Source organism: Phaenicophaeus curvirostris, chromosome 21 (genome assembly GCF_032191515.1).
Source record: "Phaenicophaeus curvirostris isolate KB17595 chromosome 21, BPBGC_Pcur_1.0, whole genome shotgun sequence".
NCBI classification, from domain to species: domain Eukaryota; kingdom Metazoa; phylum Chordata; class Aves; order Cuculiformes; family Cuculidae; genus Phaenicophaeus; species Phaenicophaeus curvirostris.
The window spans coordinates 2,124,814-2,143,057 of NC_091412.1; the positions used below are offsets into that span (position 1 = coordinate 2,124,814).

At 44.7% G+C, this 18,244-nt stretch overlaps 1 protein-coding gene across 6 annotated transcripts in view; it reads left to right on the forward strand.

Annotated features, from left to right (window-relative positions):
* The window catches only part of LOC138729592 (sphingosine-1-phosphate transporter SPNS2-like), a 208,105-nt gene that overhangs the window by 129,028 nt on the left and 60,833 nt on the right, over positions 1–18,244 (forward strand). For all 6 annotated transcript variants that reach the window (XR_011338912.1, XR_011338911.1, XM_069873951.1 and 3 more), the window contains exons 4-5: positions 13,290–13,441; positions 16,489–16,555. Coding sequence is in view for 4 of the 6 variants with exons in the window: in XM_069873951.1 (XP_069730052.1) it covers positions 13,290–13,441; positions 16,489–16,555 (219 nt within the window). In the remaining 2 variants the exon portion in view is untranslated. The remainder of the gene's footprint in view (positions 1–13,289; positions 13,442–16,488; positions 16,556–18,244) is intronic.

Genomic DNA, 18,244 nt, shown 5'->3' on the forward strand with positions numbered 1-18,244 from the left:
TGCCTCACAGGCAAAGAAAACAGTTCATTTAACTCAGTTTTAGGGTCATTAGGAGGCCTGGAAACAAACCTCAACATTGTATTAGAAAAACCTTTGTGGTTCTTGAAAGTTGTGCATACTGTCCTGAAAAACAGGATGCAGGAGAGAGGGAAAGTGTTATTCAACTGCTTTGGCTTGTGTTGAGATGCAAAAGTATGGATTGGGGCCTTTGGTTGAGCTCTTGATTGCCTACGGATACAAAAGCATCAGTCACCCTAGGAAGTGTAAGGGCTTCTTCAGTGACACACACAATCTCTGGCCTCCTGGGTCACACACAAAGGCTTAAAAAGGGTCATTGTGCTCTGATTAATGTGCAAATAGTGTGAAGATGGGAAATGTCTTATAGTACCAGGTGCTAAATTAGTCTCTTAAAGTGTTGACATTTCTTTTTAAATGCATGAAGTTCACTTGCTAAACAAAAGACTGCATTTGCAATTCAGATAACCTTGAATTAGAGTACTAATCTCAAACCCGTGTAATAGATTTTGAGCTGGAAATCCCTGGGAATGCTGCTGATCATCATGTTTGAAAACATGATGGACGTAGTCCCATGAGAAGATAGTGACAAAACATGCAAATGCATTTAATATCGTTAAATAGGATTGTCAGATAGGGTGGCTGTAGAGAATGAAATAAAGCTACGGCATGACAAAGCCTTGCCAATTAATAACGCTTCTACTAGAAATATAACAATGATTCAAAGAAGATTATGGATAAGGAGCTGTAGGTAGGAAGAATCGGTAGATGCATTGTTTTTTCTATGGAAATCTGATGCTAAAAATGAGACATCTCTCAGATGACAGGCTGAGAGAGTTGGGGTTGTTCAGCCTGGAGAAAAGAAAGCTGTGGGGAGACCTTAGAGATGCTTCCAGTGCCTGAAGGGGCTACAAGAAAGCTGGAGAGGGACTTTTTACAAAGGCTTGTAGTGATAGGACTAGGGGCAATGGGTATAAACTCGAGTGGGGCAGATCTAGACTAGACATAAGGAAGAAATTCTTCATGATGAGAGTGGTGAGGCACTGGCCCAGGTTGCCCAGGGAAGCCCCATCCCTGAAGGTGTCCAAGGCCAGGTTGGATGTGGCTGGGGGTTTGGAACTGGATGATCTTTAAGCTCCCTTCCAACCCAAATTATTCTGTGATTTTATGCAGGCAAGACATACTGCAAGGTCAGCCTTTCTCATATAACTTGGGTGCTAGGCTCTCGATTGAGTCAGTGAGCCAGAGATGTGTGAAAGCAGAAAGAAGGAAGAGAATATTTCCCTCCAGAGGTTTTCACCAGAGTTGCCTAAAAGGTCTGACTTACCAGAGTACTCAGACTTTTAGTGGATGCAACATAAAGTATGCTAAGAATCAGCAAAACCAACAGTACAGATAAAGATGCTGGGACTGTAACTTTGCGGTAATTTGATTTAAACCTTGAGGCATTCTGCTAAAATGTGTCCTTCATGGACTCTCAAAACTTGTTCTGCCCTTGAAAATCATGGAATCATTAAGGTTGGAAAAGGTCTCTATGATGATCAAATCCAACCGTTGAAAATGTACATAGTCAGGGCAAAACATTCCCACCTGGGTGTCTTGGTCAGTTGGCTGATGCCTTTTTCAAAGGGTGCTGAGAAATCCGAACTTCTCCTTCAAGAAGGTGGGGTTGTGCTCTCCAAAAACCAGAACTGTCTGTTGGATTTGACTACATTTTGGTTTAAGAATTGGTCCAAACCAAAGTGTTTGAGCCAAGACAGCCCATCTGGTTAACGCAGCTACACCTAGCACATTGCTGTAGACATCGTGGAAGGCAGAGATGCTGTTGGGTTACATATAAATGCTTGTAACTATTTGTTCTGAGAAATCTGGCTCAGTTGTTGGATTCAGTCTTCGCTTGTGACTCATCAGAGCCTGTCACTGCCTGTCAATATTACTTAGTTTCATGTGTGCCAGATCATATTCCCGTGTTTGTATCTGGAAACTTATGTGTCAAGAACCCTGAATTGTTTCCGCAGTGGCAAAAATGTGTTGTGGTTCTCCCAGTCCCCATTTTTGTGATGATGTCTTAGCACCTTTCAGGAAGGGAATGGTGATAGTGCCTAATGCCAGAGCTATTTGTTGTGAGCGCTAAGTGTGTCCCACCTGACAGATCTGGAACAAACAGCAATAGTTTGCTTGTAACCCAGAACTATTGGCGTTCTCGGGAGAACAGTTTGGGTAGACACATTCTGCCTGAGCTGCACGTAATCGTTTTGTGCGTGGATAAATGACCACTATTTCAGCCATGTGAAATGCTCCAGACTCCTCTATTTGTGTCTCACACCAGAGCCACGAGGGTGAAAAGAAGTGCTTTAACTCAATGTTCTAGCAGGCGCTGGTAACACGGGACTCTTTATGATCCCTATGATTTATTTGAAAGCTTCAACCTTTTTCTTTAAGGTCTGTTTTATAAGTAGCTACGCACGTAGCACTCTGCCGGGTGGTGTTCTGATGAATAAGCAAGCTAATCTGTTCTGTTCCTTCCAATTACATTCCAGATCCCTGTCATTAATGCAATATTAATAACCAAGAGACTAAATTGAGAAGAACATAAATCCCACCGTTTGAGTGTCATGTAATATTTTCCCTGCTGGCAGGTCAATCAGATGAAAAGTCCTTCAATTTGCAAGCTGAAATGATGCTTCGTCTTAACTGAGGCTATTGTTAGGACCTGGCATTGCTGTCCCATCACCCAGTGTCTTGTAATTACATTACCTAATTGGATGGAGAATGGGAATTGGGCTTACTTTGAGGTGCTGAAGGGCCTGGTTTAGTGATTGATAGGAATGGTTGGACACAATGATCCGGTGGTGACACCTCTACTGCTCTGGGCAGCCTCTGCCAGGGCTTCACCACACTTGCAGTGAAGAAGTTTTTCCTAATATCCAATCTAAACCTGCCCTGGCACAACTTGAGGCCATTTCCTTTTATCCTGTCACTTGTTACTTGGGAGAAGAGACCAGGACCCACCTCACCACAACCTCCTTTCAGGGAGCTGCAGACAGTGATGAGGTCTCCCCTCAGCCTCCTCTTCTCCAGGCTAAACAGCCCCAGTTCCCTCAGCTGCTCCTCATAAGATTTAGTCTCCAGCTCCTTCCCCAACTCTGTTCCTCTCCCCTGGCCATGCTCCGGTCAAGATCTTTCTTGTGCTGAGTGGATGCATTGAAAAGGAATTTCACATTCAAAATCTGCAAGAAGCTGAGGAGATCTTGGCTTTGATTTTCATACCTGTGGAGCTCACAGAAGCTCCCTGCTGACTCAGGGAAGCTCTGTGGGAGTCTTACTGCTTCCAGGGTGGTTTTGTTTTTGTTTTTGTTCTCCAGAGTGCTTAATCAAGTGCTTCACTTCAGAGCCTATCTGTAGGTATCCAGTTGTTAAACACTTTAGTTGCTGATTGAAGGGTGCACTGAGTGAAAAAAAGGAATATCGTACAGTCTTTACTGGTTATTTTCATGTACTAAGTAATAATATAAATCTCAAAGAATGAGGACACTTTAATCAGCCAGAATCTCAAGTACATTCCCAAATAAACTTTCCACGTTCAATTAAGTGTCCCTGAACAGGTCACCTGGGAGAACTAAAGCCATTAACAAACACTAGAGACAATCAAAGGAAAGGTGAGGGGACTTCGCTTCATCTCCCTTGCGCCTCTCTATATTTAAATATGTATTTTGTTCTCTTTCTTCTTGCTGTAGTCTTTCTTCTCCTCGCAGGGCTCTGAACACCAGCTGAATTTTCCCAAAAGGGAATTGTTCGAAGGTGAGGTGCTTAGAGCTCAGAGCTGGTAGGACACTTAATGCATCCAAATGAGCTGAAATTTGGAAGGGTTTGACATAACGTGGATGGATGCTGTAGAAGAGTCAGAGCTGCTTTAGAAGCTATACTGTAAGTCCATCCTAATTGCGAAGGGTCTATATGTTGACCCTTGAGCAAATGATTAATCAAGCGTACTAAGGTTTCAACAACTCACTAGCTTGCTGTTAAATTTGGGTTGCTGTAGTGGTTTTATCTCAAACAGGCTTATAACCTCGAGGCAGTTTTTAATAAGCATCTGTGAATAAAATGAATGTCAATGTGTGAATAAAATGTGTGTAGTTGAAGAAAGACTCAGAGCATTTTCAGTTTGCTGTTAATGACCTGCCTGACAGAGTTCAGGGGAAGAGCTTTGAGTATGAGAAGTCTCCTTTGTTGGATATAGATATTTGAACTTGTGTACTCCCTGTGCCCAAGCAGGCTTGAGGGAAAAGAGTGGAGAAAAACCTGTTCAGGGTAAATGCAACAGAGACACAGTAGGTGAAGTGGTGTCTGCCCTATGGATTTAGCTGAGGTAACAACTTACCTTTGCAGAAGTGGTGTCCTCACTCTGGAACTGTGCTTCTCTCCCTGGAGAGCCAGCAGCGCTGCTTCAACGTATATCAGTACCTGATAAGAGGTAGGAAAGATGGAGCCAGACTCTTCTCCGTGGTGCCCAGTGAAAAGGTGGGGCAATGGGCATGACCCAGAGTGTAGGAGATTCTATTTCAGTGTAAGAAGAAATTTTTTTTACTGTGAAGATGGTCAAATGCTGGAACAGTGAGGTTCTGACTTCTCCATCCTTGGAGATATTAAAAACTCAACTGGATGTGGTCCTGAGCAACGTGCTGTAGTTGGTCCTGCTTTGAGCAGAGGGCCTGGGCTAGGTTATCTCCAGAGGTCCCTCAATCTCTACTGTTCTCTGATTCAGTGGCGTACATGCAAAGGGGAGCAGTTTGAAAATGGTGATGAATGATGAACGATGAGCTTTGCATCAAGAGTTCAATTTGAAGGTGGGGAACTGTAGAACGTACGTAGGATCCAGTGGTGACTGAAGTTATGGGAAATGTGTGCAATGGTGGCTTCAAAGGCAGTTGTAGTTGTAAAGAGGTGGAAAGTGAAAAGTGTTTATGGGTAGGTGATGGCACACACAGTGAGGGAAGAAAAGAGGAGTCTAAACTCCTTCTTTGTGGTGGGCCAAATGGCAAAAGAACCAGCAGAGAATCCCACCAGGCTAACCTGCCATCGTGACTCGCATCTGATAAGGGAAGAACTGTCTTGTTGGAGGCAAGAAGGGTAGTTTATACTTCTATTTGTTGGACAGGTAGCTGTAGTGTGAACGTCTAAATGCACTTGTATCTCCACAGAAAACAGATAAAATACAGCTAGCTCACAGCATTGCATCAGAGCTGATATCTCATCAACTTTTCGCCAACCAGGCTCCACACAAGCATGTGTCCTGCCTAGTAGCTATCTGTGCCACCCAGAGACTAAACATATCGACTCCTTTTGGTTGCAGGAAGTCCTGAAAACAATGCTTGCCCAACCTATTAATGGGAGAGAAAAGTACTGACCAACAAAATATCACAGTGATCAGTTCTGCCCCCAAGCTGTTTTGTATTTTTTTTATCTCTGCTGCAAACCCCATGTGGGATTAGTTAAGATTACTTGTAGATAAAAGTAGATATTGATCATCCTTTGTTTCTGCACCAAATGGCCCAAACTTGGCATGGATATTCAGTTATTTAAAAGTCTGGGCTGGATTTGACAGGAACATAAGTTCTCGAGAACTGGCATAGAACAGTTCACCAATGCTAAATATGTAACCCCTCTCTAGCCCTTTTCAATATTTATTCTCCTTTTATTAGAGGAGAGTTAAACCCATTTGTGTTTGAGGCGATAAGGCATGTGACTTTGTGGTCCATATCGAGATTTGACACAGCATTCCTATCAAGTGTTTGGATCCAGGACTTGTATCCACCAAGGAGGATCCATCCACCAAATGCCTGACTATATGTATCCAAAATCTGTAAAACTTTAGGTGTGCAAAGAGGTGGAAGATGTATTTAGGCTTATCTGTTCTGCTGTAGGCTTTGTCATCCATCCAAACACAGAATGAAATTTAGAACGTCAACGTCATCATTTAATGTCACCTTATCTTTCATGATTTGACAACGTCCCTGTTTGACTTGGAAACTTTCGGATTCTTAAAGGTGAATCCAGCATTACTGGGAGGACTAAGATAATTCCAGGCTACTCCCTCAGCACAGGAAGGACATTGAGGGACTGCAGCGTGTCCAGAGAAGGGCAACGATGCTGGGGCAGAGGCTGGAGAACAAGTCTTATGAGAGGGGGCTGAAGGACCTGAGGTTGTTTAGCCTGGAGAAGAGGAGGGTGAGTGGAGTCCTCATCACTCTCTGCAGCTCCCTCAAAGGAGGTTGTGGTGAGTTGGGTGCTGGTCTTCCACGTGACAGGTGATAGGACGAAAGGAAATGGTCTCAAGTTGCAGTAGAGGAGGTTTAGGTTGGATATGAGGGAAAATGTCTTTACTGAAAGAGTGGTGAAGCCCTGGCAGAGGCTGCCCAGGGCAGTGGGGGAGTCTCCATCATTGGAGGTGTTAAAAAATCGTGTAGATGTGGCGCTTCAGGACATGGTTTAGCAACCATGGTTTACCAAGCACGGTGGGGTTGGGCTGACAGTTGGACTGGGTGAGTTTAGAGGTACTTTCCAAACTTAGTGATTTATGAATTTGAATATTTCATGTTTAAGCAAAGACGAAACCTATGTTTGTAACATCATTCCATTGCTCAGCTCTTCTGGTGACTCTAATGAGCTGGAATTTGAACTGTGAGTTTACAGGAGCCAATGCTCTTAGTCACAATACCGATACTCAGAAGCATGTTCCTGGTTTGTTTTGCGTCATGGTTAATAATACACCTTTGTGTACCTGCAGTGAAAGGTGTGATGTGTCATCTTTAACTACTTAAATCCCCGCAAAGTGCTGATACGGTTGAGAAAAATTAATGGAGCACAAGAAGTGATGTTTCTCTGGCCAGAAATTACTGCTCAGGAAGGGCGAACACTTGCACACGAGTGGGGCTGTCAAAGGGGATCACTGTTGTGCAGCCCTTAAATATACTTTTGAGCCCCGTGGGGTTTGCTTTGGTCCTGCAGTATTCCAGATTTCTCTGTCTTCAGCCACTCTGCTTGTGACTGCTGTGGTACCCTGGGTGCTGTCAGTACAAGACCCAGCCAGCTGCAGAAATACGGCTGTAGCTGCAATACAATTCAGCTGAGCTTGGTCTAGAAAACTCAGAAAAATTAAATCAATCAAAATGCTTTCTTATTACTTTACTGTCATTCCACACACAGGTATTTTAAGCATTGTGTGGCCATCCCATCTCTCTGGTGCCATGGATAGTTTTCCTTACACACATCTTCTTTCTAAACCCTGATTCTTCATCCTTATTTGCTGCATCATGTTTATGTAATAAAAGAAGGAAAATATAGCAAACCTCAGCAGTTCAAAGATGAAATTTCACGGTGCTGAGCCCTCTTTTGCAGAAGCTCAGCGTGGAAACTCTAAGAGGTTAACTCAATATCCTCATGTAGGATAAAGTGCAAGGGCAGTCGCTGTAGCTGTGTAAACATCCTTCTTTTAGACCAGCAACATCAGTTCAAATCATGGCTTGTGCTGGTGCTGTGCATCCATACTAGTTAATTTGTACTAGGTTAACTCTATCTATGTGATCTCATCAGTTTGTGTGTCCCTGATCTGAAAGAAGTATGTGTTCAGCTCGTTTTACGAGACCCTTACAAGCTACTCCACATTCAAATGCAAATACTTAATAACTGAGGCTTAAGGATCATATGATTCCTTAGACAGCAAATCTGGTGGTTCAGAGCTGTACACATATTTGGCAGATTATAGGTTTATCACTGACAGCTAATCTTTTAGGGAACTGTGGCTTAATTCCTTTTGTTAACTAATTAAAAAAATAGGAAGAAGTTAAAGCTGTAATTAGACCTATTAAAACATGTATTACTCACTCAATGGCCTATACAGCCCGGATAAATGTATAATTAGGAGGTTTGTCCAAACATGATTCAAGCTAATCGTGTCCCAGGCCATCAAACACTCATGTGTGTGTGAGATTGAGAGTAAAGTCAGTTTGAAAATGTGAATATCAACTACGTCACGCTTTGCAGAGAAGATACCTTTTCATAGAATTATGGAATGCTTTGGGTCGGAAGGGATCTCAAATCCATCCAGTCCCAGCTCCCCTGCCACGGGCAGGGACACCTCCCACTGGATCAGGGGCTCCAAGCCCCATCCAACCTGGACTTGAACACCGCCGGGGAGAGAACATCCGGAACTTCCCTGGGAAACTTGTTGCAGTGCCTCACCACCTTCATTGTGAAGAATTTCTCCCTAATGCCTAATCTAAATCTTTCCCCTTCCCATTTAAAGCCATTCCCCCTCGTCCGGTCACTACAGGCTTTTGTAAAAAGGCCCTCCCCAGCTTTCCTGGAGCCCCTTTCAGCACTGGAAGCTGCTCTAAGGTCTCCCCACAGCCTTCTCTTCTCCAGGCTAAACAACCCCAACTGTTCTCGTACGGGAGGTGCTCCAGCCCTTGCATCATCTCTGTGGCCTCCTCTGGACCTGCTCCAACAGGTCCATATCCTTCTTAAGTTGAGGATTCCAGAACTGGACACAGTAACCCAGGTAGGGTCCAGTGAAAATTCTGGAAGGATTGCATCACAACTGTTGCTTCTAGTAGGGAAATATCATTGGCACCAGCAATCAGACCAAGACCATCCAACCCTATGATCTATTGCTGCTGTTGCCTATCACTTCCTGACATTTTAAGAAATTTAGAAGTTAGTGGGTTGTGCATTGATGTTAGTGACCAGTGCATTCCCTGAAGCACAAAGATTTGTGTCCCTTCCAAAACTTCATAGAATCACTAGGTTGGAAAAGACCCACCGGATGATCGAGTCCAACCATTCCCATCAATCACTAAACCATGTCCCTCAGCACCTCATCCACCCGTCCTTTAAACACCTCCAGGGAAGGGGACTCAACCGCCTCCCATTATATCTGTCTGCGGGGGACTGGGTTTCTTTTTTTGGTTTGGGTTTGTTAGTCTTCAAATTATGAAGTAGTGAAGTCTTCAGCTTTAGAATTAGGGCGTATTTTTCCTTCCGTAGAATAAAGAGATCGGAAGAAGAGAGCAGGTGCATTGACTTGCCTACCTCCCATACACATGTCTGAGTGTTTTCTCTGGGCGCTGGTTTTCAGTGATGGCATCTCTTGAAGGGAAGTTCCCAGGATGGCTGTGGCAGCTCTTGGTCTCTGTCAGCCGCCATTCTTTCCATGTATTGATGGTTTATTGTATACTGGAATCTTCCCCCACAATCCCTTGTGTGGTGCACACAAGCTGGAGTCACCTTCCCTGGAGGTGTTTAAGGGACGGGTGGATGAGGTGCTGAGGGACACAGTTTAGTATTTAATAGGGATGGTTGGACTTGATGATCTGATGGGTCTTTTCCAACCTGGTGATTCTATGATTCTATGAAAAGGGATTCAGAGAACTGTTGCATCCTAAATTACCCCTGGAGCTCATAGGAGTCGTGTTGTGTGGTTCAAGTGTTCCTGTGATGGCCCTTCTCTAGCTGTCTACATCCAAGCTGGTGCCCAGGAGCTCTGCTGCAGCGAGGCTGTGAGAGTCTCAAGCAGAGACAAGGAGGGTGATGGCTGATGTACAGTCATCCAAAGGAAATCATTCCATCTCTACAAACCAGGAGGTGCTGGCAGCTCTCAGGGAGGTGCAGACATCTCTGACGTGACCGCTGACCAAAATTAAAGACATAAATAAATTGTTTGCTGTGATAGCTCTTTGTTTCAAATAACTTCAATTGCAAGCACTGACCCGGAGAAAAAGACACTGAAGGATTGAGGTTGCAGGGCTTAACCTGTGGAAGAGGAATAAGCTCAGATGTGAAAGCTGACTGAGATGTTTTCCATTTTCCTGCCAGAGTGAGAACTATTTGTACAGATGAACAAATTACAGAAAAGCTCCAAAGTAATGTAGGAAAAAATAACCTGCTTTAATGGATTTCTGCTTGGGGAACAGTGAAATTCAGTTAAAAGTCTGAGATGCCTGTCCTGCCTTTAAGCACAGATAATTTAGAGGTGAATTTGGCTGGTGTCAGCCCTTTTTGTCTCGCAAAACTAATGCAAATCCTGGGATGGGAAAGAGGGGAGAAAAGCACTTGGGGGAGGTCTAATACAGAGATAATGGGAGGTGTGTCCTGCTACAGCTGTGGAGCAGAATAGTGCTTCCTTTGCATGGGGCAGATCTGGCTTTGCCTTTTATTTATGTTGGTTGTCATGTTCACATCACTCAGAGAGACAGGGAGAGATAGAAAATAATGAAGAAATTCCTCCTTAAGTCTAGTCTAAATCTGCCCCTCTCCAGCTTTCTCGTAGCCCCATCAGGTACTGGAATGTCACTATAAGTTTTCCTTGGGCCCTTCTCTTCTCCAGGCTGAACAAGAGGGGATTCTGCTCCTTTACTCATCTCAACAGGCTGCCCAGGGAGGAGGTTGAGTCACCTGCCCTGGAGGGGTTTAAGGGACGGGTGGATGAGGTGCTGAGGAACATGGTTTAGTGATTGATGGGAATGGTCGGACTCGATGATCCTGGGGGTCTTTTCCAAGCTGGTGATTCTATGATTCTATGATTTTAAGTGGAATCTTATAACAGCATTATTTGAAGGAAATTCCCATTCAGTGTTACTGACTGGTGAGCTCAAACTTGTGTCATTTTTATGTAGGTATTTCAAATTTGAGGAACATCCAGTGCATTTGTCATTCTACAGGTGCAACTGGTACTGGCTCCGTACTCATCCTGGGTCTGGCAGGTGACTGTTTTGCCTGTCACCCTCTCTGTGATCCAGTTCTGAACTTCTTAAGAAACCAAAACCAGCTTCCAGTTCCCTGGTCTTCTAATTCTGCATGACTAAGTCATTCAGCATGCTATAAATACTGCTGCCCATTCCAAATGCATCAAGTACCTGTGCCCCAGTCGTTGTCAGCATATTTCTGCAGTGGAGTGGTTCAGCGTTGGGTAATTGGCATAAATTAAACTGCTTGAGTCACGGTATTGCCCTTGCTGCATACACCCACATCTCTGCTGTGGATGTGCAGCCAATGGGAAAGGAATAAATGACCTTAGAGCAACCTTCCTGTACCTGAAGGGGCTACAAGAAAGCTGGGGAGGGACTGTTCACAAAGGCTTGTGGTGATAGGATGAGGGGAAATGGGTATGAACTGGAGAGGGGCAGAGTTAGACTAGACATAAGGAGGAATTTGTTCACAATGAGGGTGGGGAGGCCCTGGCCCAGGTTTCCCAGGGAAGTTGTGGCTGCCCCATCCCTGGAGGTGTTCAAGGCCAGGTTGGATGGGGCTTGGAGCCCCTGGTCCAGTGGGAGGTGTCCCTGCCCAGGGCAGGGGTGGGACTGGATGATCTTTAAGGTCCCTTCCAACCCAAACTATTCTGTGATTCCATGATTCTATGACAGCAGCACTCTAGACACTGTGGCAGCAAATCAGGCGCTTGGACCCACTCAGAAAATGGGGATTGATGCAGAATTTACATCAAAATAAGAGGAAGTGAAGAGCACACAAAAATGTTTGTTCTGTGTGACTACCGAAATCCTCAATAAGCTTTTTTTCAACCAGGGGATTACAATGAGGAAAACAATGCAAGTGTGTCAGTGGTAGGTGGATGTATTTATGGCTGAGATGTGGGGCTGGATGGATACACGGCATTTTTCACGTTTGCAATTAAGAGCCCTGCGCTCTGCGTAGCTTTGCTGTAGGGCACAAAGTCAGTTGCTTCCCTGTAACTCAGCTTTTCCCCCTCTGGAGAAGGGGAATCAGTGACTGTGCTTTTTTCTCAAAGCACTGTCATGTTTAAGGATATATCATAATCCCTGCTGCTATCTCCTGAATGATCTATAGAGCAATAACAATTTGGTAGAGGTTACAGTTGTAGGAATAGATTTCCCTGTGCTTACAGTTTTCTGGAATTGACTTTAACTTCTGCACCTGCAATTAATTCTGGGCATAGCCCAAGCTTGCATAAATGTCAAGAACTTGACTATGCTCATCTATCAGGTATTTAGGCATCAAACTACTGTGCCTCCTGCCTTTGCACAGCAGCACCTAGAAAACTGTGAGTGCAATGAAAGAGATCGGCTTGGAAAAGGACAGGATGAGAGGAATGGCCTCAAGCTCCACCAGGGGAGGTTCAGGCTCGACATCAGAAAAAAATGTTTCACAGAAAGGGTCTTTGGGCACTGAAACAGGGAGGTGGTTGAGTCACCTTCCCTGGAGGGGTTTAAGGGATGGATGGATGAGATGCTCAGGAACATGGTTTAGTGATTGATGGGAATGGTTGGACTCGATGATCCAGTGGGTCCTTTCCAACCTAGTGATTCTGTGATTCTATGAAAATCAGATCCTTGCATATTTCAAAAGCGTTGGCTTAAACAGGCGGTGAAGAAAATTTGGTAAGATGAATGATTCCATTTCATCCATTCTAGGCAGTGTTGTGCGGAGTATGAAGTCCCTCTCCTCGATTGTGATTTACTCTGAAGGGCATAGGATTCTCAGGGCAGTTTGATGCCTTTGCAGCTCTTTCCCCTAAGGTCTTCCTCACCGAGCACGCTGTGTTCCTGTGCTTCACAGTCAAGCTCAAGTCTTATCTTCCAGATGGGTTCAGTGTTGGCCTGCTCTGCCTCCCTGCAGTGAGGGGGGAGATCTATGCTTTTTACAAGTCAGGTGGAGCGAGATAGGTGCTCAGCACCTTTGAAACACTTCCCTTACTTGGTAGCTTCTAATCAAGGAGAAAATCCAAAATCTGAAGGATTGCAGGTCTAACTTTTTCCCAGCCATGAAGAGCCTTTAGGATTTCATCGGTCTCATTTGTCCCTTGGTGTCCTGGGGTTGTGCTGGGCAGGGGTTGTTTTTGCTGGATCCCAGAGCAGGATTTGTTACACTCACCCAACACCCCAAACCCTCCTCTGTCAGTGCTGGTTGCTGGTGCTTGGGCTGCATCCTGAGAATAAATAGAGGGTCCACTGTCTGCCTGGGGAATATCTTCCTGAGGGTCTGGGTAAACATGCATCATTATTACTTTTCTTTCATGTCTATAAACCTTTAAAAAATATACCCTTTCCTCCCCAGCGAAAAGCAGATGAAAAGAGCTACAGGTTTTAAACAATAAATGTGTACAAGGATGTGACTTCCCAGTCACCTGTGTTCACGTTTCCCTCTTTCTGCAGCTTCCACTGTTGTCAATCCTGAATTCAAAAAGAGGTGGGAGGACCTGCTAAGGGGTTTCATCTCTTTATTTTATCTCTTTATCTCAGTATTTCTGGCTCCTTGTGCTCTCACGAGGTTTGGTTGGCATCGGTGAAGCGAGTTATTCCACCATCGCACCAACCATCATTGGAGACCTTTTCACCAAGAACACAAGGACCCTCATGCTGTCCGTGTTCTACTTCGCAATTCCCCTTGGCAGGTAAGTGACACAATTCTGCTTTCCTCTGATTTAGGCTTTTGTCTTAAAGTGAGTTCATGCAGATTTTAAGTTGCTAATGATTATAATTCTTCTGCCTTTGATTGGAATGATTTAGACAGGAAAAAATTGTGAGTAGTGACTAATTAGTTGCAGGAATTGGGTTCTTTTTCTAGCCTGGTTACTGGTTCACGTGTGACTTTTGGGAATTAGTGGGAAGTTTTGTTTTTTTTTTTAACCACAACGGGTGGAAATGGAATGAAAATATTGTAGCTGACTTTTATTAGCATTATCATATTAAACTATCATTTTTAATTACTGCTAGATGTCCCGGAGAAGCTGTGGCTGCCCCATCCTTGGAGGGGTTCAAGGCCAGGTTGGATGGGGCTTGGAGCCCCTGATCCAGTGGGAGGTGTCACTACCCATGGCAGGGGTGGAACTGGATGGGCTTTGAGGTTCCTTCCATCCCAACCCAACCCAACCCAACCCATTCCATTCCATTCCATTCCATTCCATTCCATTCCATTCCATTCCATTCCATTCCATTCCATATTGGTTCTCTGTCTCATTGCTTCAATGTGTTTGATGTCTAGGGCCCTCTTTAGCCAGTGTGATTTCAGGTGAAATCAAGATCTCTGAAGACACTGGGCTGAGTTTTCAAAAGTGAGCGAATGGGTATCTGCTTCTATGACAGTCAAAGTATCAGAGGTTTCAAGAGGGATGTGCTATATAATATACACAATTTTTTACTTTAAAAATATTTTTAGTTTAAGCTCAAATTCTGCCCAGTCCTGAATTTGGCCAGTCTGACTGAGCTTGGAAAATGCAGCTGAGCCAATTTTAGTAGTTGCAATAGCAGTGGCCAGTCCGTTTTATAAGGAGAAATTATAATGTCTAGGGTAGATAACAAAGCTGAAGAGAGAAAGTAATCATAGAATCGTGGAATGCTTTGGGTTGGAAGAGACCTTAAAGCTCATCCAGTTCCAACCCCCTTGTCATGGGAAGGGACACTTCTCACTGGGTCAGCTTGCTTAAATCTAATGATCTAATGATGGTACACACTCAATCTGAATGCAGAGCAGTGGAGGGTGGCCAAGCCCTTAGACACCTGATGAAAGCAAGAGGCAGGCTCAGATCTGGAGTGGTTATTTCCTCCGGCACTTTCTTTCATTCAGGTTCCCTTATCAGCCCAATGCAGTATCTGATTGCTGGAGGAGGAGGTAATCTGCAAGCTTCTTTTTTCATTTTGAATAATGGTGGATCCTCTATTGTGAGGTTGGAGCCAGGGTGGGTTTGCATAGTTTGCATACCGATTCCCAGAGCCGGAAAACATCCTGTGCAAAAGTGGCATCTTGGGGTCATTTCCTGCAGGGAAAACACAGGCAGCAGTTTAACCAGTTAGAGCACTCATTCCTGAGATAAAACTCACAAACATCCCTTTGCTCTTGAGGAAAAAGAGATAGTGAAGTCCATAACTGGTGAGAGAAAGGAGTATTTTCTCAAGAGGGCCAAATACTTATATAGAGAATTCAGTGAACTGGCAAGAAATGACAAATATTCATCCTGTTTATCCTGGTTCTGGTGGTTAATTATCTCAATATCCAACAGAGTTTTGGATCCATGGCTTGATTTTGGGGCCCATCTGTGTCAAAAGCCCAGTTTTGAGGGGATTATGGATGTCAATGTCCAAAACTTAGGAGATAGTTCAGTGAAGGCTGATGCCCCACAGCATCCCTGGCAACTTTTGGCCTAGGCAATCTCAGCAACAAATGCAGCTGTTTTGTAAAAAAGAAGATTCACATCCCTTCAGTTCACTTGGAGAGAAGCCTGAGTGCATACGCCTTCATCTTGGGCTGCATCAAAAGCGTCACCAGAAGGGTGAGGGAAGGGATTCTCCCCCTCTACTCCTCTCTTGTGAGACCTCATCTGGAGGATTGTGTCCAGTTCTGAAATCCTCAAAATAAGAAGGAGATGAAGCTGTTGGAACTGGTCCAGAGGCGGCTACAAAGATGATCAGAGGGCTGGAGCACCTCCTGTACGAGGACAGGCTGAGAGAGTTGGGGTTGTTCAGCCTGGAGAAGAGAAGGCTCCAAGAGAGCGACCTTCCAGAACTTGAAGGGGCTACAAGAAAGCTGGGGAGGGACTGTTTACAAAGGCTTGGAGTGATAGGACAAGGGCAATGGGTATAAACTGGGGAGGGGCAGATTTAGACTAGACATAAGGAATAATTTCTTCACAGTGAGAGTGGGGAGGCCCTGGCCCAGGTTGCCCAGAGCAGTGGTGGCTGCCCCATCCCTGGAGGGGTTCAAGGCCAGGTTGGATGAAGCCTTGGGCAGCCTGATCCAGTGGGAGTGTCCCTGCCCATGGCAGGGGTGGGACTGGATGGGCTTTAAGGTCCCTTCCAACCCAAACTATTGTATGATTCTGTCATCCAGTCTCTTGTGAACCACCCTTTGTTACTGCAGTGTAAGTTTTAGCATGTGGCCAAAGGTCCTCTTGATCCTTTATTTTCCGAGGGGATTTCCAAGCTTCAGGTCTGATGTTCTCTCATCAAACTGTTGTGCATCTTCTTGTTTTTTTCTTACTAGGTTATGGGAAATGGTCTCTTCATGGGTAATTAGAACCAAGTACTATTAAATGGCAAGAAAAAAATTAATGATGGAATATAGTGTGTATTTAAGGGCACTTCTTAACTGAGAGCTTGAACATAAAATTGTTGAGTATTCATTTTAATGCATGGATAGACCTGATGTAGAAATTAAATTGGGAAATAAATTCTTTTTAAGGCTTTGTTTCCATCCGCTGTAGATTGAAAGGTCAGCTATAAACTTGAGAACAGTGTCTGAATTTGCATCAGATCTGAGCATTTTTAGATCAGCAGTGCTGAGAAGAATTATGAATTAGCCACCATCAGCTTCATTCGCTGTGCTTCTTCCTGCTGGAGAAGAGAGCCTAGGATGCACAAATGATTGTGACTTTTGTCTTTTTGTTTAAGAGCAGCTGTGGGTGACTCTCTGACTGACTGACTCTCATACTTGCTTTACTTGCAGTGGCTTGGGATACATCACTGGCTCCAGCGTGAAGCAGGTAGCTGGAGATTGGCACTGGGCGCTGCGGGTAAGCCACTCTTAATAACATCCTAGTAACAGTTGCATTCAATTATCAGTGTCAGGAAGAGTTCTGTCTCACAATTCCTCCACCTGTTGATATATATCTAGAAGGTAAAGGATAGGAAATGCCATTGAAGTGCATAACAGATGCATTCTCGCAGCAAATGGGAAAGGTATGTGGGTTTGGCTCATTGTGCTTGGTGTTTTTCCTGCCTGAGAGCAAGAGTTTTCCAATCACTTTATTATCAGTCAAACATGATTTCTTCATGGGGATGGAAAGATGCCCTTAAATCAACTCCACAGTCTTTCAGTCCGTTGCTGTCAAGAAACTCCGAGAATGGCTTCCTGCTTTGAGGAAAAAACACTTTGTTCCAGTTTCCGCTTGTTTTTCTGCCCTGAGACAGTCGGTTTCCTTCTATGTTAACCTCTTGGGACCTTGATAAATGTATTGAAAAGATAATACACACCAACCACATACACACAAACAGATCCTGCACACTAAGGTGTCTTGAAAGGGCTGAGAGGAAGTGGCCCAGGAGAACTGTTTTCTGACCTTTGGCAGGCTGGGTGGCATGAGCCCCCGTGGGCTGCATGCTCTGCCTCTGGCACTTCATGAACACAATGAATCTCATGCCAACACCCTTTACAACTGAAGATGATGAAGTAGATGGGTTCCCACCTCGAGCAAATGTGCCCTTCTGAGATACAGGCCATTCCCTCCCTGTCCATCCGCATCTAGGAGAGTGGAGAGACTTTTCCAGCAGTGAATCTGAAATGAGAAGTTTAATAGCCTACAGGATGGCTACCTCAGTCAGCAGCAGAAATACTTTAAGGGTGAAATTAGATTTCGAGCAGAGGCCAGCACAAGGAATAAGAAACCCTTAAGCCCCTCCTCCTGGTTGGTGGGCTCTAACAAGGTTGGTACATTGGAGCGCTCTTGTGTTTCCATCTATAAAACCCAAATGATTAACTGGTGGAAAAAAATCCTCACAAGCGTCTTTCTCTGCAGATGAAGTCTCTGTAGTTATCCTGAGAAATCCAGGCGATCTGCAAGACTGTATATATGGGGTCATGATTTCCACCCTAAGTGACACATCGATGCATGATTTGAGAAGGCTTCAGGGACACCTTATAGCAGCCTTTCAGTCCTTAATGGGGCTCCAGGAGAGCTGGGGACAGACTTTTTCGCAAGGCCTGTTGTGACAGGACAAGGCGTAATGGTTTTAAACTAAGGGAGAGGAGATTTATACTGGATATAAGGAAGAAATTTTGCAGTGAAACACTGTCCTGGGTTGCCCAGGGAGGCAGCGGAGGTGCCATCCCTGGAAATGTTCAAGGTCAGGTTGCATGGGGCTCTGAGCAACCTGATCTGGCTGAAGATGTCCCTGCTTCTACAGGGGGGTTGGACTGGATGACCTGTAAATTTCCCTTCCAATTCAAAGCATTTTATGATTCTGTGATTGCCTGACTGTGCAAAATTGTGGGCCTTCTGCCAAGCTGCACACTTTTTGAGGGTTGCTTTGGATGGCATGGATTAGATTCCATACTCAGACAGCACATGTTGAGAGTTTATAGGCATCAGTGTAAAGCAGGCTCCATCCTGGTGGAAATTATTGTGCTCTTGCCAGAAGTGAAAGCTTCCCCTAGGTGATGCTTCCCTTCTGTGATCTCCTGTGGTCTCCACATCTGGGAGAGG